Here is a 25526-nt window from a genome sequence, read left to right as displayed (position 1 = left end):
GATTCAAATCAAAATGTGTGTCCTCTTTTTTAAATAAATCTAAATTATCTGAAGAATCTTAATCAAATAAATAGTAATTAGCGATATAAAAGAAGGATAAATTAAATTTTTTAGTGTTGACCAATATAATAAGACCAACTGATTTTCTGACGTATTAACGTAGGCAAAGCTAGAAACAGACATAAGCTTTGGATTTATATCAAGTAAAGATTCAAAAATTAAATTCGAGCAGCTGCTCGAAAACTAAAAGTAAATAGTGAGCAACCTGTCAAAATGACATCATCGCTGACGTAATGTTTGACAGAAGCTTACATTAGGATTTGAAATAACACACAATCCTAAGAAAATTGTGGAAATAATGTGATGATACATCGCAAACAACCCGAGCCGAGTGTGTCCGGGATAAGACATAGCAGTAGGAGGAAATGCCTACTGAAGACCTTTTTCCTAATCAACAACCAGTTAAAAACCATTCCAACAATAGGCACGACCTGGTATCGAATCCCATCCAGCCCGAATTCCCGCGTGACTATCCAGCTACGGGTAGAATCAAGTCAAGGAAAGCCAGTACAGGTAGGCCGAGACCTTTCAAAGTCCTAATGCCAAGAAAGAAACTTCCTCCGATACGTCACATGAGTCATTCGAGCTTTGTACTAAAAAACAAACACCATCACCAGAGCGTTGCATTCATATCAACCTCACTAACGATTCTCCATTCCGCGGGATAATGACAGGGCCCATTATTGGTGTTACAATATTAATTATTCATTTTCATTAACCGCTGCATGCCCGTACGGCCTTACAGTTTTAGCGGAATAGATTGTTGGCCCGTCGGCAACTTTTCGGGGACTTCCCGAGTCGCGGTACATCCCCGCTGCAAGCACCGCATTGTGCTGTCAAGCGACTTGATTCGTCCCATAAATCAACACTGTAGTAAACGAGGCATGCTATAAAACAAGGGTGCTATAAACAGTCACACGGAAATAGCTGCTTTAGTAGCTCCGTTTTTATTTATACCAGATACTTACTTAACATTGTGTCACTGTCATCGGGGGAAATAAAAGTATTGGAAATCGGCACACATTACAGCAAGCACAGCACGTTGATAATCACATGCATAGAGATATAATCTTTATTACAACTTCAATGTAAAAATACAGTTTACGTACATCTAGCGCTCGGGTAAGTTTTTTTTTTGGCGCTCACATTAGGGACTCAAAATTCTATCTCTCTCTCTCTCTCACTCGGGGTAAACTTTCTCGTTCTGAAACCATTTTGTTTGCCTTACTGCGTTCTATTCACTCCATATGTTTGTACCACCGGTTGCATCGTGCTCTAGCGTCCATTTTGCCTACGGCATTAATCTTTCTTTCGGGGGAAAATTACATTACACTTCAATTGGATGGGAGTAGCCGCCGTCTAGCGTGTTAGCATCCCGAACCGATAATATTCTTCCAAACTTCCTTCTACCCCCGGATTAGCTTCGGTACAGCAGAGCGAGCTGAAAGCTTTTGCCCGTCCTGTGTTGGTGTGTGTGTGTGTGTGGGTACGGTATTTACATAAGCATACATTTGCATAAATGGGTAAACAAGGTGGCCTTGCGTAACGGCATCGTTTGAATGAATTGGATGGTCTCCGGACCGTTGGATTATTCATATCCCCCTTTTTTCTGTGTGTGTGTGTGTGTTTGCCATCCAACGCATTCAACGCATCCTTATTTTCGGCATTCATCACTTCCTATCAGACATACAGATATACACAGATACACCATTGATGTAATGGGGTGGGTGGGTGGGAGTGGGATTGAAAGTGTAAGAGCATTTCCAATTACTTTAACACTTACGGTGATAATAATAATAATCATCATCATATCTAGTCATAACAGTAATCATGGCGTTAGACAAAATACGTTTCGGGCCAAGCACATGTGAGGGAGATGACATTCCAGTAGTGGGGAGTCCGGCACACCTTACGATGCTTAATATGATTGATTGGCAGCGAGCAGAGCTCGCCTGTTAAATTAGCTATTAATGTCAGCTGAGCAAAACCTTTGCCTCGGTCTGTAGCTGTAGTAGTAGTAGTAGTAGCCTTGGTAGACTTTGTTGTCTAACCGTTTCCTGCAACCTATCCTTCCTGTAGTTAAATATTTTATTGTATAGTAGTTTTAATCTGACTTGACGATGACATACACACACTCACACACCCACACATCAGTACTGAACTCGGAGAGTTTCTGAGAGGTGCGTTCCAGGGGATTTGTTTGGCTAAAGTAAGTATAATCTACTTATGCTATTACCCTTGGTTAAGGGGCGGTTTTTTTTTTGTTGCTCTCTTTCTCGGTAGCTTAGACATGCATAGTATCTGTCTTGCAAAATTAAATAAAATAAAGCTAAAACGGGAAGGGAATTTTCTAGCCCAGAGTTCAGAATCGGTGGGGGATGATACCTCACTCGATATGGCTGGCTAGCTGCATTCCTCAATTTTTTCTTCCAGTTTTTTTTTCAGGCGTACTTTGGCTTGTTCGTTTACCATCGTTTGTTGTGCGGTTTTGTTTGGAATGAAGAAGTTTAGATTGTACATCAACAGCCAAGTCCTGCGGGCGTGCAAAATCTTCCCAGTGCCCGGTAGCCAACGAGCGTGGCCCGGTGCATCACACTGGAACTGGAAATTGAGGTCGGCAGTAACTACTGTTTGCAGCACAAAAATGACCGCGTGCGCTTCAACCGACCGCACAACGAGGATGCTGCCGACTAGCGGATGAGCGACTCGCGTAGCTTTATCTCGCGCATGTACGCCTCCAGATCGTCGTCGAGTGCGGAGTGATTTTCGCGCACCCTGTCCGGACCATCGTCACCGCCAGCTAGGCGACGTTTGTTGGCAAGGAATCGTCCCTCGGCCAACGCTGGCGTAAGCTCCGAGACGGGATCGTCGTAGAAGTGTACGACGGGACCGGGACCGCCGCCGGACGCCTTCGGCTTCTGCCGCCCGAGACTAGTGCCGGCCGAATTGCGCAGTGGACGGACGTGCTGGAAGAAGCGCCACAGCCGCGTACGGCTGCGCTGCTGCTGCCGGTGCCTGTTCCGGACGAAGATTTCGATCCGATCGTCCTGACCGGCCGGTTGCTTGCAGAGCAGATGGAGCCGATCGGTGCGGGGTTCCGGTTGCCGATCGCCCTTCCGGTCCGAGAGCCGCACGACACGTGCACCCAGTCCCCGTTCGCTGATCTGATTCACCTGGATGCTGATGCGCTTGAGCGTTTGATCGCCGAGCTGGTCGGAGGCTTTGCTTGATCCACAGCCGCCACCACCACCACCGCCGCCGCCACCAACTCCACCACCAACGCCCGGACAGGGTTCTATCGACGAGGCGAAGATGTTTAGCTGCAGTTCGCGCTCACGTGTGTACAGGTCGAGCTCGGGACGGCCCGGTTTGCCGGCGACTAGCACGTTGGTGGCCGGGACCGATTTATCCCCGTACGACGGTGGACCGAATGGGTGCTGATGTCCGTACGGCCCATACCCGTGCGACGGATGATGGTGCAGGGGATTGTGGTGATGATGGGGGTGGTGGTGGTGGTGAAGGGAGTTATGGTGGTGATGGTGGTTGTTGTGGTAGAGGGAGGGGTAGGTGATCGGCGAGGAGAGGACGCTTTCCTGCATACCGACCACCGTGGTCGACGACGTGCGCCTAAGTGACTGGCCGCGGGATAACGTTATGGAGTCGAAGGATTGTTTCTGAGTAGAGGACGAGTACAGGCTTTCGTCTTTAAGGGAATTGCCTGAAATTGAAGAAATATTGATGAGGAATATTGGTGACCAAAAACCTAGACATTCAAAATCACCACCCCTTATGTAACCTATAATGCGAACACTGTGAGTTAGACGCTCTGACAACAAGTTGCATCGCCGTGATGTAGATGGTAAGCAGGTTCAAGATTTAGTCTATAATTAGCGTCGTAAACTGCAAGACATCGAACGGAAGGTTCGCTGAGGTTCATGAGGCTATCTGCCATAGCAACTGTGCGGTGCTCATGAATCATGACAGATACGATACGATAGACAATGGTGGAAAATGTCTTCACATTGTTTTGTTTTGTGTTGTTGTCGTAACCTTCAAAATAGATGGCAATGAAAATCCAATTACTCTAACTAATTGGAGGGAGCAAACACAACGCAACGCAAATAACTTCGCAAACTCTCGCCCAGGAACAAGCGTGCAAGCTGCTGATTGGTTGGGCTCGGTTAGTTTACAAAGACTTTGAGTCATTAGACTTGATTCGCTTGCTTCGCTAGAACACACCAGGGGAACAAAATAAGAACAGAAAACTATGTCTTCACCCGTAAACTGAGCTTGCAATTCAATATCAATTCTCGGTAATGGTGGGATGCTTGATGGATGCTTCCTGGATTTCTTGGATTGTGTTGTTTGCTGTTGTGGCTAGGAAGGCTTTTGCGACTCATTAGAGTCGCATCCATCGCTTCTTGGAGAGAGGAAAAGAAAGTAACTGACATTGCTACTATCAACTCCTGCCCGGGGAATCTTTCCTTGGGGATTGGATTCTTGCATATGGTCGTATCAATTGGTAGGGTAAATTAAATTTTGTGGAACATTTTCCTATCCTAGCAATGTTCTATATGATCACTATCGATTCCACTTTCTAGCTAGAAATATTTTCAATGTTACGTTTACTTTCCAATGTTGAGGTTAGGGTTGTTCAGAGGACAAGGCCCGGCTCGGTCCCCAACCAGTAAGTGTCACTGTGTGTGTGGGGGGGGGGGGGGGGTGGTTAATATAAGGAAAATTGAATTGCGTTCAATGAAGCAAATCCTCCACAGGTAAGCCGAACAGTACTTTGACTCGGTGTCACCAGCAAAAGTCTTGCTCTGGTAGAGAGAGATGGAGAGAGAGGGGGAAAAAATCCTGCCGCCCTTGTAAAGCCGACCGAACGAAAATAACTCGACTGCGTTTGTATGCGTGCTATGGGCGAATGCGGGATACCAAATTATCACGGTGATTGATCTACAGACGTACAGCGTCTGGAGCGCGCTCGCACAGTAGGCAATCGTAAAAACAGGTGCGTCTGTTATATGCATTGATACGGAAAATAACGAAAGTGGCTTTTTTTGTGAGCAAACATGAAGAAAAAAAAACAAACACTCTGCTCTGCAAAGGTAATTGTACGTGTGTTAGATTGCGTTAAAAGAAAAAGCGGCAGGAGCTTACCTGAGATATCGGAAGATTCCTTGTTTGCAGCAGAACGTCGTTCCCGTCGAGGCAATATTCGGTATGATCGCTCCGTACTATTTGATTGACGCGCAATTTGACAACAGTTGGCCAGCGTCTCCTAAATAAAATGGACTGTAAATGAATCATCTTAAATAACCAGACGAGACCAGACGGGAGACCAAGCTTGACGAGGTACGGTGCCGCGCAAAAGAGAGAGAGAGAGCGAGAGAGTGGGGTGTAACGCAAAGCAGCAGCAGGGCGAGCGGGCGACAAAAGAAAACAAACAAAAAAAAAACACGCGATAAACAAGTTAAATTAAAGGCGCGATCAAATGAGAACACATTGGGTGCGAAAAGAAATGTCCAAAAAATGGGAAAACACAGCCAAACAAAAGAAGGTTAGTAAAACGCCTATGGATTATGCTGTTATTAATGTGCGATCCGAAAGCTTTTCCCGATTATGTTTTGCAAAATGTTAAGTACAATTTTCGAAATTCCCTGCAATTATAACTAAATCTAAATTTGGATCCGACCACCAGGCTAGGATAACAAATTTTCGATGAACATACCGCAAATCTAAGGCTTGCGAGAATTTCTATCCTTTTGCGAAATTTAAATTCTCTTGAATGTTTCCAATTCTTTTTTTTCTTCTTTCGTCCCAAAAACTAGATACCGTCACGATGACGAAGCGACTCGCTTTATGCACCGATGGACAGAAGCTAGAGTTGCATTAATTTTAGTCACACGCATCTCGCCATTCGAACATTGCTTACCCGGTAGCGAGGAAGTTTTTTTGTGTACGCATGTGCCGAAACTACCGGGAAATATTAGCAAACAGAGTCCAAAAATTTTAGGAATTTTGAAATCGATTCTATTACTTTGGTGTAGCTTGCTTTCCGTGTAATTAGTATTATGGGGAACACGGTCATTTTCAAACTTTGCAGCTGCTCTTGTCATACCGAAAATTTGGCTTCCAGCAGCGAAACGTTCCCAGGTCTTTGTTTTAATTTTCACATGAAGCAAAATTTTGCATTAAAGAAATGCTAGCTTGTTTGAACTGGTTTCGTGATGGAATGTAATAAAGCAGAGCCGTTTGCTTTGTGCAATTTCATTCCAATATTTTTGAGTGTAACTTCAAATTTGAGTAAGAATTCCAGACTATAGTCCAACGTTCTTTAACCTTTTCACATCAGCAAGGTTTTTCTAATAAGACACTAATTTGCACCCTGATGAGCAAATAAACAGTGTGTGGCTTAAGGAAGTGTAGTCGGTGCACATTGGGCGTTTGGCGGGATTTAACTTCCAAAAATTCTCAATTACGCTAGAACAAACGAAACAAAGTCTACGAATCTAGCGCTTAAAACTAAAAACATACAAGTTTTACTAAAAACATACAGCTTATTTGCAGATTTTTTGTTTAAGAGTTATTAGGTGTCAAAATTTAAATAATGAAAAAATAACTGAAATTTAGCTTTAACTTTAAATCTCTGTATCTTATGAAGTTTTTTGCCGATGTTGATGTAAAATAGCAATTTTTAATAGAAATTAAATCTGAAATTGTAAAACTTTATGGTTGACAAAGACAACTATTTTTTTTTTATTAAACAATATTAAAACAGTACAGCTCTTCCAAATTGAACATCAAGCCATTAAAATTTCTAACGAGGCCCCAACGATCTTATTAACGCTTCATTTAAGCATAATTTTCCTACTTTTTTATGGTGAAGAAATTGGCTGCTTCAAAGCACTCCAATCAAAATTATTCAGTTTATGAAAAAAAAGACAAAATCAAATCATGGTCCAAATATGGTCCTAAATGCTTCAAAATCACATTTATTGCAATAAAAAGCATTTCAAAGTTCTTGTATTTAAGCATGAATTCAAAAAATAATACCTGACTATAATATACTTCAGAAATACGGCCAGGCCGTCCCACGTGAATTAAAAAAAAGTAATAATAATATACCTCAAAACTTGAAACAGCAGAATGATGACATTGCTTTTTGTAAAATTACAAGATCCATTTTCATAAATTTTTAAATATGTTAATTATTTTAATTAAAATTAATTTTAATTAAAAATTTAATTTAACAAAATTCAAATTTAATTTTAAATTAAATTTAAATAGTTTTGTCCCGATATTTGTTCCAAAATACCCACTGTATACTAATTATCCTCCGCGGTGAACGCTACCAACACTACTGTATGTTGTTTTGATTCGAATTGCAACAACCGTTCAAGTTTGTTCAAGCTTCTTCCACGCCCTCGTCACTCGCTTCTTAATCTTGCTTCCAATCCTTTATCCTCACTAATGAACACAATCTACAATTGATATCTTAACCATCTTTAACTGTTGCAATCGTGCGCGGTGGAAAACCCGAGAACACTGCTCATTAATCCGCCCGGAACCGACGGACCAACGAATAATGACGGAAATGCGTCCCAACAAACACTTATCTAATAAATGGTGAAAAACAACTCATCACTCTCCACCACTACGCTTTGATTCTATTAATGGAGTGGTAGAATAAATCTTCTCGCCCCCCCGTGGTAGAATCGGTCCAGCGTTCTCATGAGCGCGCTTATCGAAATATGATGTAGCAGACACCACTGTGCCAGACATGCTGCTGCGTGCTTAAGAGGAGCTTAAAAGCGAACGCTACGCATATGTTTGGGTCACGCATCACCACCACCACCACCATCATCCGTACGTGTACGTGTTCACATCCATAAACATAATCCTCGCCCGCTGAATGTCGTGTGCTTTATAGTTAAGCCTTCGCAACGCACAGCTCGCAAGCGGACTTAAAGTATTGGGGACTCATCCCAAAATCGAAAGCAGGTGAAGGTCGTCCGAACATCATCACCCACTTCGCTGCTGGCTTTGCTGGAGCGCCGTTAAAGCCGGCTGCTAGGCCGATAGACCGCGTACCGAACTTTGCCATAATGTTCTTTGTTCTCGTGTCCACCGGGCACGAACCATATTGGGATTCGCAGCCGCCAAACTTTCGCTTTGTCCGGAGGAGAAGAATAAAACCAACTTTTTGATTACTGTCCTACCTTGTTGCCCGTAGGGATCGGCGAGGAAAATACATCGCCGTCCCGGTCCCGCGGAAAAAACTTTACACCTCTTCTGGACTTAATTAGCGTTTTTTTTTTGTTGTTGCTGTTGTTGCTTCAGTTGACAAGTACAACACCAGGTAGTATGGCCAGAGAAGATGGCTTGGTAGATGAATTTTCGGGCGTCCGGAAAGTTTAACTTTGTTTAAGGGCTTGCACTTTCGGGGAAGAACCGTAAACAAGGAAGATAATTGATAATGGGAAGTTCGGGGTTTTTAAGGACCTAATGGCGAGATTCTTGGAGCCTTAATAGGGTTTATTGTTTTTTTGTTTTATTTTGTTTTAAATCCTGATTGGAATATTGTTTATACGCCTGAATAATTATTCTAAATAGCTTCTGCAGTTTAGGATATTTTTATTTAAACCTCCAGACAGCCTTACATCTCGGGGGGAAAAACATCCAGGATATTAGAATATATTGATGTTCTATAAAAATTTTAAAATTTTCATAACTAAGAATCGGTTACAATTACTTTCGAAAATCAATTCCTAAACTCCTGTACAAGATCCATTACACTAATTGTGGATTCACACAAAAAAGAAACACAATTTTTGTTGGGCCACCGAAGTTATTTCCCCGAAGCACCCGCTCAACATCACCCGTGCCTCAGCTATTGCCGCTTGACGTTTGGAAACATTCGCGGCGTACGGCACTTCGGTTTGCTAAATTGAGCATTTCGATTCACACGGCGCACGGTTACCCCATATCATGGCACGCCATGTTTTGCTAAACGACCCGGAAAAGCTCCACAAAGCAGTCGCTGTATGTTAATAGCAAACGGAATAGGAGCAAGCAAAAAACATTCTTTATTGATTCTCCGAAATCTCCCGCTTGTTTGAAGTTCGTACGTTCGCGCTAGAAGTCGTCTGGTGCCGGCGAGAAGGGCCTACCGATGAACTCCCGGACCTAGTGGTAGCCTTCGGCTTAGGTTTTTGCTACGGCATTTCACTTTTCAATCAGCGATTTGCACACGTCACGTGCACCTTTGTAGATCTTGCAGTCATCGGGAAAGCGAGGAGCCGAAAAGGGCCGGGTAAAAGAACATGATCCTCAAAAAGTACCAAGTTGAAATTCGTTTTTATGGCACCCAGCGGTATTTGCCAAAAGTGCGTGTGTGTGTGTGCGTGTGTTTGGGTGCGTTTTATTGCTCTTGTTTGTTGCCGTGGGCTGTTCCATATTCCTATATTACCAAGTGATTCCGACTTTGATTTGAGTAAATACGTATGTATCGCAGTTGTTTGTGATGTGATAAGTAAGTTAAACAGCGGAATAATGTTTGTTGTTCAAATCAACTTTGGAGGGTATTTATAGGTTAAGGAATTTAGGGAAGAAGGTGTCAACTAACTGGAATCGATAAGAAATGAGCTTAAAATGTACTTGAAACTAAAATGAACACAGAGAGATCAATTTATAGTAATAACGCAGAGTTGCTATAATGAACACTTGGGCGGTTCGATAGCAGAGGCGATAGCGGTGCCGCTCTTCAAATACGGGTCTTTACTACGGGTAAAATTAAGTCACAGAAAGCCAGAAATGGTAGGCCGAGACCTCTCGAGGTTGTAGTGCCAACTAAGAAGAAGAAGAAGCTATAATGAACAACCACATGTGCCTAATTGTCATATGTGTTACTTCAGTATTCAACCGCAATCAGCAGTGAGAGATAGTAGAAGATTATAAAAAGAACTCAAAACGAACAAGAAAATGAAGGTGAACACAGAGAGATCAATTCATAGTAATAGCGTAGAGTTGCTATAATGAATATCAAGATGTCTAATGTCATTTTCCGATTTCACTCAAGCTCATTAGATTTAAAGGTAATAATTTAAGGAGTGTATTTTTTGGCCTGTAATTCGATTAACTTTTTCGGTATGGAATTGAAGTAGAAGGTATCATCCAACCGGAATCGGGAGGAAAGCTAGTAGAGAATTATAAAATGAACTCAAAATGAACCAGCAAACAACTGAAAAATTAATGCAGAGTGATTAATTTATAGTACTAACACAGAGTTGCTATAATGTACATTTAGAAACCTGAACTCTTAAGATGAGGAGTTTTAACCTCAGTTTTAACCTTCAGAAGCAATCGGCAGGGAGAGATAGTAGAAAATTAAAAAATGAACTCAAAATGAAAATCAAAAAGTCTAAATCACGTGAGATGAGGATTATTACTTCGAGTATTCAGAAGCAATCGAAGCGTTACATTTATTATACCCCTTTTCCGAGCTCACACCAGTTCATTGCATTTAATCGACCATAATTTTAACCGTATTTTAAGTTCAGTTCATTAAAGACTTCCCGAGAATTAGGTGCTATAATGCTTCCCGCGCTCCAATCACAACCGTGCTAGTGCAAATGAAGTAATAGTCATTTCTGGTGGCAACACATTTCACTTTCATTTCGTGAAGTACCGATTTACCAAGCTTTACGGTCGCGCGAGATCTAGTCAGCCGGTGCCCGTGAGAGATCTGCCGGCCTTCTAGACGAGATAATTAAATATATTCATCGACACCGGGCGTTTTGCGGCCGCCGTTCTCGGCACCTCTGTTTGCCGCCGGCACAGAGATATAAATCAGATTGCGGAGCAGAATTCCTACACCCATCAATAAACCCGAGCCCAAGGGTAGCGGCCGCTAGAGTAAAAACGGAAATAAATCGCGGTCGTCTAGGCGAGGATGAGCAGACCCGTGCCGGCGGTGCTATCATAATAAACTTCCGCCAGGAAAGGGAATGCAGCAGCAAAAAAACACCAGAGCTAAATTTTGCTACAGTAACGCTCACTACTTGGCACGGGATGATGGGTGTGATTCCACCGGATCGAAACCACCGCAGCAATCTGCATATCAGCTACCACGACGACTGCCCAGCTACCGACCGGTACCGGTGCGACATAAATCTTTCGCCAATGCTCTGCCTGCGCTCCCTTTGTTGCGCCCAGAGGTTCAGCTATCCCGAAAGGTTGTCCCTCGGCCGACTTTTGCTGTGTGTGTGTGTGTGCATCAAGTCTTCGCCCAGAAGTCCCTTCCCTCCCCCCCCCCCCCCCCCCCCCCTAGCGTATCAGCTTGCTTTGATGACGGACTGATGAAATAAAGCGCGCGTTAAAATGGGTGCATTAAATGGACGAGTTTTACTCGTTTTCGCATAAAATCTGCTGCTTCATAATCGTTTGGCCACACTTTGTTTATTTGCCGGGCAGAGGGCAGTGCAAAATGGGGAGGGTTCGCGAGGGTTTTTTTGGAGCGCCGCTCAAGGTGCAACAAACGGGGATGTCCAAAATGGACGAACTTGATACACTCAAACGGCCCAATATGACTGGTGGTGGTCTGTTCGGAAGTTTGTGAACTTTATTTTTGGTGCTGAGAACATCATCTCCAGGAAAATCGATCTATAGTCAATATAGCCCAACAGAGTCGTCACGACTCATCCCGTCCGCATAGAATCATTTAGCTGTAAAGCCATTTTCCGATTTGATGGAACAATTCACGCGCATGAACCCTGAAAGGGAAGACCCTGGAGGAAAAAATGTTGGACGGTAGAATACTTCACCCAAACTCAACCCCCCAAACCCGATGGTGTTCCAGGTTTGAGAGCTGCGTGGTTTTGAAAGTTCTATGAAACGGCAAATTCCAGCCAATTTTAAAATATTTGTCTGAGAAGCGCCACTGAGGAAGTTTTATTGGAGCACTCACTGAAAAGCGCTCTGACCGGGTATTCGTTTAAAGCGGTCAAGGTCCTGGGGACGATTAATGGTGCCCTGCTACCTTTCCCTTAATGGACGAGCACCACACTTTTAGCTTGTCTTCGTTTTAAAGGTTTTTGCCGCACGGAATCTCTTAGAATCTCTGAGGGTGTTTCGATATTCTACGGTGGAGAGTCGAATCTTAGAGCGAGCGAGCACCGAAATGACTATCCTCAGTAAGTGCACCATTAGAGAATAGTAGCAGTAAAGATTTGAGTCCACGATTACGAAATTGATTTCGGATTCCGGCATCTTGAGGCGTCCGAAGTTCTGAAGTTGGATGTTGCTAGCTCGGCTCAACTCAGGAGACGTTTAGCACGGATTAAATTTCGGGTGACGATTCACAAGCCGGAAAGCTTGGGCTCAATCGTCAATATCCCTTCTAGATCAAAACCCCTGGTAAAATCTGATCAAAATTCTCGCCCGCGACATTCGTACGTTGAATTATTACGTTCGAGTTATTACGTTAGCAGTGTTTCGGGGAAGTGAAATCTGGCTGCTGGGTTTCTAATAAGTAACTGAAGTTTTCCAATTACGACAGGAAAATGATACGGTACTGGTCTTTCGTTTTTCTTTTTCATTAGAAACATCCAACCACCAACAACATTTAGTTATTTAACCAGCCAATCGTGTGTGTGTGTGCGTATTGCAAGCAAAATTTCGAATGCTTAAGCATAAGCGATGGAATTTTCGGGTGATGGATCGTACCTTGAACGCTTGCCGGAACTTGTTGCTCATGATGTTGTACAGCAGCGGATTGATGCACGTCGATAGATAGTACAGGATGCCGGAGATGTAGGTGGTGACGACGAATAGCTTCAGGATCAGTGGGTCGGACGGTTGATGGTCCTTGTCGACGCCGTAGATGTAGACGAGCCGTTGCGCGTGGAACGGTGCCCAGCAGAGGAAGAACGCCACAACCACAGCCACTGGAATGGAGCGCAGGGTGACATCAACAATCGAGTCTAGTCATAGTTGTGAGCTGACTGTGGGTGTTGCAGGACAATAAGAGCTGCGAGCCGAGCCTCACCATCAATAGCGTCAATTTTCCTGTGAACACTTATTTTCGGTGGTTCAATATTTGGCATTAAATCGGACCGCACCGTGGCACCGTTTGTTGAAGTTGCTCGAGAACCTCGGTGCCGGCATTTTATGCGTCCCGGTACTTAGTTCACACGTAACCGATGTAAACACGAAGTTGTCACGCAAGTCTCGCCCGTACTCACCCAGTCGGATTAAACGACCGGCTATTTACGAGCAGCGATTTCTGTGTATTCGCTGCGGCTCGCAACTGCCGTAGGAGTCTAGAATTCTCGCATGGTTTTTGTTTATGGCATTCCCGTTCCATCTGTACCACTTGCTCGCCATCGCCTGCTTCCCTTTGGTGGAATGTTTTGGCCGTGGTTCTGGGGGCAAATCTTTATGCCACACAAAATTTATCGGCCTGAAGAAATCAGCGTACGACACTCATAACCTCCCGGGTGGAAGTTTGCTTAATGGCAGAGTGGGTGTGGGAGATTGGGGCTCAGATTTGCAAGAATGCAAAGCTCATGCTTATTTTAGCATCATCCGGATTATCCGGTAGGTGTATCAGTGAGAAACACCTGTTAAGGAGCTTTTTGGTTAAGCAGCTAGCGATGAGGTTCTCCCATTAGCTCCTTAGCTTATTTCCAATCAAATGAAGTAAAATATAGCTCAGTAAACTGTCTGTCTAGCCTGGTAGTAGTATGAGGCTAGATATAATTATATTAAAGGAATTTTAAGAGCACTCCTAAAGATTTGGGTACCAAGAATTTTAATAGCAAACCAAAACCGTCTCCCCAAGTAGACGAGGATCCGAAGGAGATACTTTTGGGCGGCATGGCGATCCAACTGTTTACATAGGTCTCACATTGAAGGAGCAAAATATTTCCCTTTCGGAGGGCAAAGATTGAATCTCGCAACAGACCTTAACCCCATCTAAAGTTACCTAAGCGAATCCCTTAGCTTTCCCTTTGCCGAAGTGCGTTAACTTTTGCTGCCCAAGACAACTAACACAGGCCAAACACAGATAACCCCACGTTTTGGAGGTTTTCTTGTGGTAGATCTTGTCGTGGTGTGCGTGTGTGTGGGTTATGCTGAACTAATTATGTTTTAAAGCAAATACAGCTCATCAGATACTGACTGATGCAGTATCCGAAAGCTGCCCTTAAAGCATTTTGACTCCAGAGTTCTACGAATATCTTCCCCGTTCAAGGAGAGGCTCTTGGAGATTTCTTGCTGGAAAATTTGAAATCGATATCCATGCACAATTTTGAGGCTGCCCGGTGGTAGACACACACACTGCAGGACTGGTGTTCAAGTCTCATCTGGGCCGTTTCCCCCACAGTGACGACTTGACTATCCAACTATGCGGTATCAATGAGTCTAATAACCCCGAAATGGCAGGCATGACCCCAAGAGGTCGTTAGGCCAAGAAAGAAGAGAAAGATCCATGCACAAGACAGCTTAGAGATATTCGCTTACCGAGCATTTTGAGGACACGCCTGGTACCCTGACTGTTGGCGGACGTCTGGCGGGAGCTCGGGACGACATTGTTGCGACGCTGCAGCGTACCGTCCCGTTGCATTAGCGTGGAGGACCGCAGCTTCAGCCCGATCAGCGCGTACAGCACGGTGATGAGCGTCATCGGTGCGAAGAAGAACAGAAACGTTGACAGCTCGAACGAGTGCTGAATGATGATGCGCTTCACCACGCACTGATCGATACCGCCCTGGTTGGTGACACCGAACTGGAGCGCCTGCGGGACCGCCGACACGATCGCAACGAGCCAGATGCCGAAGATGAAACGTATCGCCCGGCTCAGCTTCGACATGGTGTGCGACAGGAACGGGTGGCAGATCGCAACGTACCGCTCGACGGTGAACGCGGTTATCGTGAGCACCGTTGCGTTGGCGGACGTTTCCGCCGCGATGCCGCGCAGCACGCAGAACGTTTCGCCAAACACGTACGGGTACTTGCTCCAGATGAAGTAGATCTCCTGCGGTACGCCGGACACGAGCAGCAGAAAGTCGGACACGGCCAGGCTAAACAGATAGTAGTTGGTGGCGGTGTGCATCGACCGGTTGCGGGCGATCACGATGCACGTGCTAATGTTGCCGACGACACCGGTGAGAAAGATCAGCAGATAGACGACCGTGATCGGTATGACCACGTACAGCGGGTCCCGCTTCGGTCCGTACAGCTCGGTCAGGTTGTCCAGTGCGTCCGCCGGCAGCAGGTCGGTCTCGTTTTCGGCCACCAGCACCGGCATCAGCTCGTGGGACATGTTCAGCAGCGTGGTGCTGACGCTGGCCGGTAGTGTCAGGGTGCGATGGGTTGCGTCGCGCCCGGCCAGATGTGACCGTGGACTCGCGATCAACGACGTGACGGTTGACAACAGCAACGGTGCGTCGCGTTCCGTACGTACGTCACCACCGCTCGTTGCCCCACTAGAGCCTCGCCACATGGTACAAACACTGCACACGGTACACTGCAGCAGCTGGCTACCTTTGATTGAGCTTATGGAATAATTCGCCTCACTTATTCCGGCCGGCGGGTTTAACACCCAACACACTACTTCAATTCGTATTCTTCCTTATTGGCGGGTGTCCGTGTGTAGTTTGACCGTGCTTTACTTTTTTTTCTCCCCCTCGTTTGACCTTCTCTAACCGCTAAACATCATCTACGGGTGCGATATGCTAGTAACTAAGGGCCATGATGTAATGACATTTTAACCCTCTGTACATCGGCTTTTTTTTCTTCTCTGCAGCCTGTTAGTGACACTACACACTTAATACCTTTTTTAGAAAGAAAGAAAAGAAAAAGTAGAGTAAGTTGCTTATAAAAGATCGGTATGAGAAGTTTGCATGTCACGCCAATATAAAGGAGAGAGTAAGAGAAGAGAACGCGACGCGCGGCTGGATGGTGGCGATATATTGCTGGGTTAATTTTGAGGTCTTCTTTGCCATTTTGCTTTCCCCCTCTTCACCCTAACTTGAGTTTTCCCTCTCACCAGAAAATTTATTCCCTTAATGCTGCGAGCGAAACCCGGGTCGAGATGGTATTTGATACCCGTCCGGCGCGGACCCATCGTATGAGGGACCGACGCTCTTATCACTGCCCCATCGGGTCGCCTCATGTGGGGCACTGCTAATTACTAACATAATGCAATACGTCTACCCATTCAATTACACATTCAACAGAATGGAAACGATGAAATTTGTCGGTAAATGTTTAAAGAACTGTAGCAGCGACTTTAAACAAGTAAAAATGAGCATTTCCATTAACCAAAGAACAGAACGTCCAGGCCCGACACTCAGGACACGAGCAGCAGAAAGCTAATGTCAAACGCTTCCGAACGAAAATATCGTTCAGCGTGTTTTTAGCTGCCTGTTTCCTCTCCCCCCCCCCCCCCTCCCTCTCTGTTGATATTATGGCTCACAAAAACACTTTGGCAGCACGAGGTTTTCGAACCGATCGCCTACCTCCCGGGGGGGGCGGGCTCGCTCATCGTTCCGGCTTCCCTAATCCACCGACAGGGACGGGCAGTGCCGGTTGCCAACGATAATGGTGATGACGGATGGTGATAAAACTGACATTGTGTATCCTTTTTCGCTAAAGGTAAAACGACCCGAAGGTTGATGGACTGGAATATCACAGATGTGCCATGAAGGCGCAACACCATTTTCCCGCGGCACATACGACACAAGACACTGGCATGCATCGCAAAGCCGGCCAGCACGGCTGGTGAGCGATGCTCGAATGGAGACGGTTCTGGGGTGGAAAAAAAATGGATTGCCGTGGTCCACAACCGCGCTCGCCAAGAGAGATCCCGGGCAACGAAGAAAAAAAGAGATAGGCTTTTACTTGCTGAGCCTATCGGAGTGCATTGGGGGTTTTCTTTTTTACTCATCTCCTGTCTTTTGAAATGTAAAATCGAATGAAATGATTTTTTCATATTCATATACACATTGGAACTGATATTAAACTAAAGTGTCGGTGCATGCAAATATCCCTCCGAAACGAGTCCATGCTTCAGAGCATGATTCCCCGAATTCGACTGCCGACAATTTTTTAAGAGTCCTTCCATCAGACGTTCTTCCGCATCGGTGGCCGGCCGGTGCCTCGACGTTTCGGTGGCTTCCAATTCAAGCAACCGGTAATATATTTGCAAACCAGCTGATCCCAATGATATTCGCGAACGTTTCCGTCCATGTGGAATTCAAAATGGATTGTTATTCGGAGGAACCTTGACATCGTTTTCTTTTTCGTTTTTTTTTTCGTTCGTGTATGTGTGGCGCATATGATTGTCATGCACTGTTCATTTCTCCTCGTTACTGCTAAATGTTCAATTTTGGCGTAGCGCTTCAACTGCTATTGGAAGGACTTTATGATTGCTGCTTCGTTCTCTTTCTTTTTTGGCATCAAGTGTGAGCCAGTTGGCATGGTTACTGGTGCAGCGGAGACACTCCGAACCCGGCGGAGAATTAGACAATTATTGTGCTGTTCGGCAGAGGGCAGCGACAGTTAGCATTTGCTCTCAGTGTTTCATCCTAGAGCGTGGCTCTTCGCAACATATTGCGTCTTAAAGGGCACACGGCATAAGCACCCACACGCCAGCTCATACCGAAAAATTGCCCAGACACGCCAACGTGTCTCCTATGGATGGCATGATATCATTCATTGGCTAGTTTTAAATAGCCCAGATATTGGAACGCTTTAACGCTCTCCGTGGTAACTATTTCGAACTTCGAAGCGAAGGAAAATGCCTGGAAAACAGTTCCAACCAGTAGCTGAACTCAATGTTTCAGGATTCCGAGAATGAAGGCAGGTTGGTTCTCGTTTTGTTCTTTTGTTATGACTACATATCACGCCCACACAGCCGCATAGGTTCGGAAGGCCCGGAAGATACTAGCCATAAAACAATTATTCTAAAACCTAGTTTCTTACGGTGTTTTCACCCGAAACTCCCACCGGTCAGAGGGTCAGAAACCTCCGGTATTGCTGAACACTGAGCATCCTTATCATCTTGCCGTGTTCGGTGCCTACCGTCGGGCGATACCGCCCAATAATTAGTCGGACATTAATTTCGGCCCAGCACACTAGACGGTTGAAAGCCGTGCAGAAAGTTTTTCCCCTATTTTGGGTCGTACGATTTTATGACCACGGCACAAAACTATCGGGGCTCGGGGCGGTAAAGAAATCGTCCGTCGTACGCGTCGGTCGATGTAACGTATCTTTTACGACCAGACATTATAGGGCCGTGGCGAAGAGTACAACAGCAACACACACACACACACACTCGCTGCCAGTACGTCGAGATGTGTCCCGCGCAAAACCATATGGGAGCTACTTTTCAACGCCTGCGAATGTAAGGCAAATAAAACTCGATCATTTCAATAAAAAGGGGTAATCGGTGTCAAACACTTTAACTCCGATCGAAGTTCAGTGTACGCCGGGTGCAAGGTCTTGCCTGCGACACTTTTACGAGGCCCGTTCCTTACAGCCGTGCGAATGCTTGGTAAATCACTGCGTATTTTCTTTGCTATAATATTTGCTATAAAACTTCAAGACTTCTTGGAGGATGTCTAGCTTCAAACTTAATAGTTTGTTTCTAGATTTACAAAGTCTCTCTAGACTCTAAATTCTCGCTAAAGAGTCTCTAGTCTCAGAGCTTAACCTTAGGTAAACGTTGATAGGCTGCGAGGTATATACAATCAAGAGTCACAGAGAGTACCTCTACCACCCAGAATCGTACTAATCAAATACCCAATTCGGAAGTTTGGCGTACTTCGCGGCGGACACTCCTCTGTACCGGCCACTGTCGACTTTGACATTCGGCACAGTTTGTCCAGCAATATCTCCCCAGGGTCCGCAACTTGTTCAACTTTAGCAAAAACACAAACGGGGACGGGGACGTTGAAAATGTGTCAAACCAACGTCCAATTCGTTCCGGATCGGGCACTATTCGCCAAAGTGCTATAAAGAAAGAAAAAAACCACGCACCACGGTACCCACCCAACAATCCACCATATCCGCAACTTCCTCCGTCAGGGATGTCGTTTTCATTAAATATTGTCTCGAGTTACAAAACTTCAATTTCTTCACCACAACCAACCATATCCTTCCAGTTTGACGGTTTTTGGGCAGGTGATTGGGTGAAGGAGAAAAAAAAAACCCTGGACCTAGGTGTGGCGGTTGGTTGATACAGCCAAAGGAAGAAAAATTTACTGTAAGAAATTTGACCACAGATCCTGGGCTCGCATTAATCGCCTGGTGGCCTGGTGGTGACCCGGATTGATTTATATACTGGCAGGTCTCTCTCTCGCTCTCCCCATCTGCCCCTGTATGCTTATTTGTTGGCTCCTCAAGTAGCTCCAAACCAAACCAAAAACAAAAAAATGGCGGTAAGGACTCTCCCAAAGGACACAGATTGCCGGCAGAGCGGGACGACCGTACTTCGGCAGGGAAGTTTCATCTTGTGCTGAATTAATTATAAGGATATCTTAAGTTTACACGCGTAGCTGCTGAACATTGCCATAAAGTTAATGGTCACCGTGGACAATTTGGTTGGGCTTTCTTTTTACACCGGGTCCGTAACTCTCCGATGCGGTTGGCTTTGTTTTGGAATGTGCCGAATCGAATAATTTTTCCTTTCGTACGGTGAATACATAATAGATGCCCTACTACCCCCCCAAAGTAACGAAACTCGTACCTTTTGAAGGTTTTTTTTTTGTTAAACGGACATCTTGAAGTGGCTTTGCTATAATCGTAACATTATAGCACAGTTGTAAATTCGCTACGACTGGTTTGTCGTCGTCATTGAGACACTTCCGGATAATCATTATCAAATTTCTACCACAATAAGCTCGCCCTGCTTGACTGCAATCGACTAGGCGAGCGATTGGTGACAAAAGCGCCGGCAAAATGCCAAGCGGAAAACTTTCCACCCGCTGCGTACGTACACGCACGTACGGAGGTAAGTTTTGTGATTTTCCTTCCCTTCCACGGAAATGGGGAACGTAGATGGCAATATGGTTAATAAACAAATGGCAACAGAAGGCATTTGATTTTCATTCCACAGTTGTCGATTGCAGGTGTTTTGGGAAGCTTCTTATTTTCCACCCAGTTTCCGAGTTAATTATCCACGTGCGTGAATTCGGACGGAGCTCAATCACTGGTACGTCCAACCGCCCGGACGGTGGTTTTGGTCTATTTTAGCCTGCTTCAAGCGATCCGGCGCTCGGAGGTTCTCCACGAGCTCCAGGAAAAGTTGTGTACATGTATTTCACTTATAGTGTTTCCTTTATCTTTAACTTTGCGGTTTAAATAGCCTCCGTTGGATTTATCCTTCCCCGGTTAGAGAACTGTCCCGGCAACCGGGCATCCCACATGATACCCAGAACAGTGCTTGACAACATTTATAGCGAAAACCCCTAACAATGGTTAAGTTGTTTGGGTACAACGCAAATTGTGAGGGTTGCAGCAGTTAGCGGCTGCATGCACCGCACAAAGAAGGAAGACGTCTCACCTAGATGAAGCCATCGAGCCAGGTACGCCCACACGGGATGCGAGCCAAACAACCGAATGGATTCCAAACCCCTCTACCGTTTATGAATGTGCACGGGAAGTATCAGTTTTCGGAGAAAAGGAAAATAAAAACCAAATAAAACCCCTAGCGAAGCAAATGGCAGCGATGAATAGGGAGCGCTTCTTGCAAAACGGCAAAGCAGCACAGCAAAATGGCGTGGAAGGCTGCGGTGGCATCGGCCTCATGCTAGATGAGGCTTGCAGTTCTCCGAAGATCGTTCGAACTGTATGAAGCGTATTGGCGTATTTTATATTATAAACATTTGCGCCGGGAACGCATTGATGTTGTGCAGGTCGAGGTCGAATTAGTGTTATTAAGAGCCTCGATCCTCGTGCATCTCACGCAACAACAAGCGATGAATGCAGTCCGGAGCAGAGACATTAATATCTCTTCTTCACATTGAGTCACATCACCACAGCAACAACCGATGCATCCCATCACCCAGCTAGACAAACTGGGGAAGAGTTGAAGATTTTTGTCGTCAACCTTTGTTACTGATGACACCTTCTGGTTTGGTTTTTTTTTTCTTTTTCAATTTTTGTGTTGTGAAAATCTGCGCTTGTCGCTAGATAATTGATAATGGCCCGACGGATAAAGATCTCCCTCCCCATCCGGTATATTCGCCCGCCACAGATCGGCCCCAAAACTGTTTGGCAAGGCAAATGAACCAAAATAATGAAACAGATTACAGTCCATTAAATCATCCAGGCGCGCGCCCGCTCGAGTTCCCCCGCTCAAAAAAAAAAAAAAAAAAAAAAACGACGACTACGAGTTCCAAGCCCAAAGTCCGCGAGACCTAAGCTAATGGTTAATTAGCTTAATTATTCACTTGCGGTAATTTATCATCCATCCCCACCGTAATGGGTGGAACGAGTGACGACACCATCAAAAACTGGTGGCTCTCGAACCAGGCCCCCAACAACGGCAGCACCAAAAAAAAACAGACAGCCGCAGCAGACGATTTCTCCAGCCAACGGCACCACTGCACATGTGGTGATAAGTGGATATTTGAGGTCCGGTTCGGTGTGTGAGGTTAGTAGAGTATAGTTGCAGTGGGGCTTTTTGCAAGATAAGAGCATCCGCAAATAATGACCGGTGAAAGTGTGTATTAGTACTGTATCAGCTGCCCCCCAAAATGTTGGTCCCGCAGTGCGGAAGTTCTAGGCTGGCCAGGCTGCGTGGCATTCATTATCGGTTATCGGATATGAATGATCGCCGAAGTTCTACGCGCCAGGACACATCCAGGACACCCAATTAGAATTCTCAAAAGCCACGAATTTAATTATCCGCGTGTGCCGAATATCTCCACGGTCCATCAAAAACCGCAGATGTGCCAGTACTCATTAGAGTATTTGACCGATTTGCCGAGTATATCATTTGGACATCAATTCATTTGCAGCAGTGTGATAAAAAGGGAGTGAATGAATTAAATAATTACCCAGAGTCCCAGCTCCCACACATTCCGATTTCCGAGGAGTAGGTTGTCTTTTTGCGGTTCCATGAAAATGGGACTTTCTATTCTCTACCCAAACTGGTAGCAATAAAGAACGATCTCGGTATGTAAGGGTGTTGGTGAAAGTTAGACAAATTGTTTTGAATGAAACACTTCACAACAGTATGCACTTAGAACCGTTTGGAAGGGTCTCCCAATTTATTTTTTTTGGGGGGTGCAAACGCACATATTCTAATGCTCGGTAGAATCGGATCTTCGCCGAATTAAGGTATCCATCCCGGTAGCAATCCCTCAACTTGGGCCCAACATTTTACCGAGACTACTTGGAAGCGGAGCACAAAGCACAAGTCACAGTCGACACCGAAATCCAAAAACAAAAACCAACAATTCTAATAAATAAATACAGGTACGCCCGGGCCCGAAGATTAGTGTGCACGAGATGAACAAAACATTCTTTTCTTTTGGGGCCAGCGATTGCTGCAAACAAGCAGCAGGTTTGCAGCAAAACAACAAAACCTTGAAGTCGGGTGCCGATGTTATGGTGGCGTAGGCTGAAACGTGAGCGGATATTGTTAATCCCGTGTATCAGCGCTTTTTTTCTTCTTCCCAACCATCCACTGAAGTATCATGAAACGGATGAAGATGGGTTTTTGGGGAGTGCTTTTCATTTAACAAGGCGCGCTTAAAAATTTTTTTGTTCTTCAGATTTTTTTTTAGAATCGGGAAGCAGCGTAGCGTAGCTACTCCGGACGGTGCTTTGTTTGTTTGTTGTAATCGGGTTAAATGGTGCACGTTCGACACGTATTGCCAACCTTTTTTTTTTGGAGTGAGATGGAGCTGGGAGGCTCTGTAGAGCCTTTTTAAGTGAGATAGAGTTGGCATAGGGGGTTCAAATCCCATCCAGATCGCTTTCCCCGTACGCAGGGCTGATTACTTTGTCACGGGTAAAATCAAGTCACAGTAAGCCAGAAATTGCAGGTCGAGACATTTCGAGGTTGTAGTGCCAAGGAAGTACAGGGAGAAGAGTTGGCATAGAGCCACAACCAAAGATAAAGATAATATCGTTGGAAAGACGTATAAAATTCGACACTTACCTAGATATCTTGCACAAATATTCAAATCTTAACTGATGGGCAGAATTATAGAGCACAAACAGCACTAGCTATCCTAAGTTCTGATAGTCGCCCAACCAGCGTTCCACAGCATCACAACGGGTCGCCCTTGATGTGGACCACGATGTTCACCACGATAGAGTTGAAAAGCTCTCACAAGCGCTCTCCAGTGCTTATAGTTTAATCCGTTTATTCTGTTCCTGCTTTGATTGTTATAGTTGATCGTGTGGCTTATTGTCCTCTTATATCCGCCTAATTTTTTTTTTCGTATCCTAGAGTGCGCTCTTCCTCCTTACTGTTTAACAAAAATATACAACGTGGGGCAGAGCTTTCTCCGGCAAACTTGCTCACAACCAGCACCGATCACATACACTTCCACTAAATCACATTTAAATTTTTGAATTTTTTGCAAGAAATTTTTATAGCATCACTTTAGAAACCCCACTACCAGACACAAGGGCTTAAGAAAGGGTGGTCGTACGGAAGTTAAAATGTGGCTTGGGCACACACACACGCGCGGAAGCGTTTAGCGCTCTGCATACGAACTGCACGCACTACAACCCGAGCCGGGAATATTACGGAAGTTGGCGCCGCAGCGAAAGCGAACCGTTCTGCAAGCGTTCCGTGCTCCGGCTCCAAGCGCACGCTCCATGAGCACACGAACCGCCAGGGCGCTCTACTTGTTGAAAACACGGCAACACGTGGCGTACTGAACACAAGTGCAATGTCCAACCACCCGTACAGGCCTGCCGCTCGTAGCTCGCGCACTCTCTATCGCGCGCCATCTCGCTCTCTCTCTCTCTCTCCCCGGCTCGTGCCGTCCCGTTCGCTCGCCATACGCACGAAGCGCGATGCTCTATGCTGTACAGGGGTGTCGTGGGGATAGTTATTCAACAAAACTAAATCCGTTTTACAATTGAAAAAGGATATTAAATATTTTTTGCCCTCAAAGTCCGGTAAAAATAGTTGTCCAGAGCGGGTACTCTAGCTGTCTCGGGTAATTTAATATGTAGCGCGGCTTCGACACGCGCCATCATCCTTCGAGCGGAAAACCCCTGCAGCATTCAAGTTCAACAGGCTTTTAAGGTTCCCTTAAAAGCCGTTTAGTTTTGTTATGTGCATTTACCAAGCGAAATAGAATAAATTGGGACATCATTCTTTGGTGCAACTGTTTCGATTGGGAACAGGGAATTTAAAGAGATATTAAAGCATAATTAAATGTATCCAATACAACTCGTTGACAGCCCCGCGGAAAATACGGCATCAGTTCGTGATCATTAATTTATAAATAAGCAACTCGTTGACAAGCTTTTAACGAGCTGGACAATGGATTGCTAATTTTCATATGTTATTTGATACAAATGTAACGTATCGTGGGAGATGTATAAATAGAATTCTGATTTTTTGTTTCAATATTAATAATTACTCAAAAGCCTACTCTGAGCCTCACAATGATACATGTATTATTCGCTTCGAAAAGCTTAATTCATTCCGATCAGGAATTGCAACTGCCAGCTGTCATGTGATGCAATCGATTTTAAGGATAAATTTCCGTAGCTTAGCAACTGTAATTTGAGCAGCCGTTCAAGCATCAGTTGATGCTCACTCACCCGCACATTATTAATATGTAACTTATACTTCAATCTAGCTTTTACCACTGAATCCCGTGAGCTGCACTGCCGCAGAGACTGGACTGAACAAACAATGCACCGGTTCGTTTGAAGCTATACTAAGCGTACAGCATTACCCCAATTCCATCGATATGTTTACCCAACGGCACTAATCAGAACTGCATCCAGGCAAAAAGTTTGGTTCGCATGGGGGGAGATGGTCCCCATGCTGTCCAGCGCATGTGACATAATTACTGCACTTTGAAGGAAGCTTCAGTGCTCGACAGAATTACGTGCAAAAATCTATCATTCTTCAGTGAAAGCATTACCACCGCCGAGGGAAAAAGTGCATTGCAACTGATGACGACGTTGAATCGGCAGCAACTCTCTCTCTCTCTCTGTTTAACCTTACGAGCCACTTACCTTATCAAAAGGAACTATTATGAAATGGCAGCATGGCAAACAATGGTCCATCGGAACCTCCAAAAATGAAACCGTCTCCCTCAAACGTAACGCAATGATCATACCATTAATGAGAACCATTAATTGTCCTCACCGTCCTCACCGGAGCGTACCGTTTTTGGGCAGGCACAACGAGGTTCCTTTGTTGAAGTTTCAAAACAAAACGGGCTACTACCATTGCAGATCAAGGGGGAGGA

At 45.1% G+C, this 25526-nt stretch overlaps 1 protein-coding gene across 1 annotated transcript; it reads right to left on the bottom strand.

The window, feature by feature from the left end:
* Positions 1-1083: 1083 nt before the first annotated feature.
* Positions 1084-23954, bottom strand: LOC118504930 (neuromedin-K receptor). The gene is made up of 5 exons (XM_036040027.1): positions 23240-23954; positions 14587-15899; positions 12790-13010; positions 5224-5344; positions 1084-3778 (listed from the first exon to the last, which is right to left on the bottom strand). The coding sequence occupies exons 2-5, from the start codon at positions 15566-15568 to the stop codon at positions 2751-2753; spliced, it is 2352 nt and encodes a 783-aa protein (XP_035895920.1). The 5' UTR covers positions 15569-15899; positions 23240-23954; the 3' UTR covers positions 1084-2750.
* Between the last annotated feature and the right edge of the window lie 1572 nt (positions 23955-25526).

This window comes from Anopheles stephensi, chromosome X, assembly GCF_013141755.1.
Source record: "Anopheles stephensi strain Indian chromosome X, UCI_ANSTEP_V1.0, whole genome shotgun sequence".
NCBI classification, from domain to species: domain Eukaryota; kingdom Metazoa; phylum Arthropoda; class Insecta; order Diptera; family Culicidae; genus Anopheles; species Anopheles stephensi.
The sequence above is the reverse complement of the archived record's forward strand: the minus strand, read 5'-3'. Positions and strand labels throughout refer to the sequence as shown.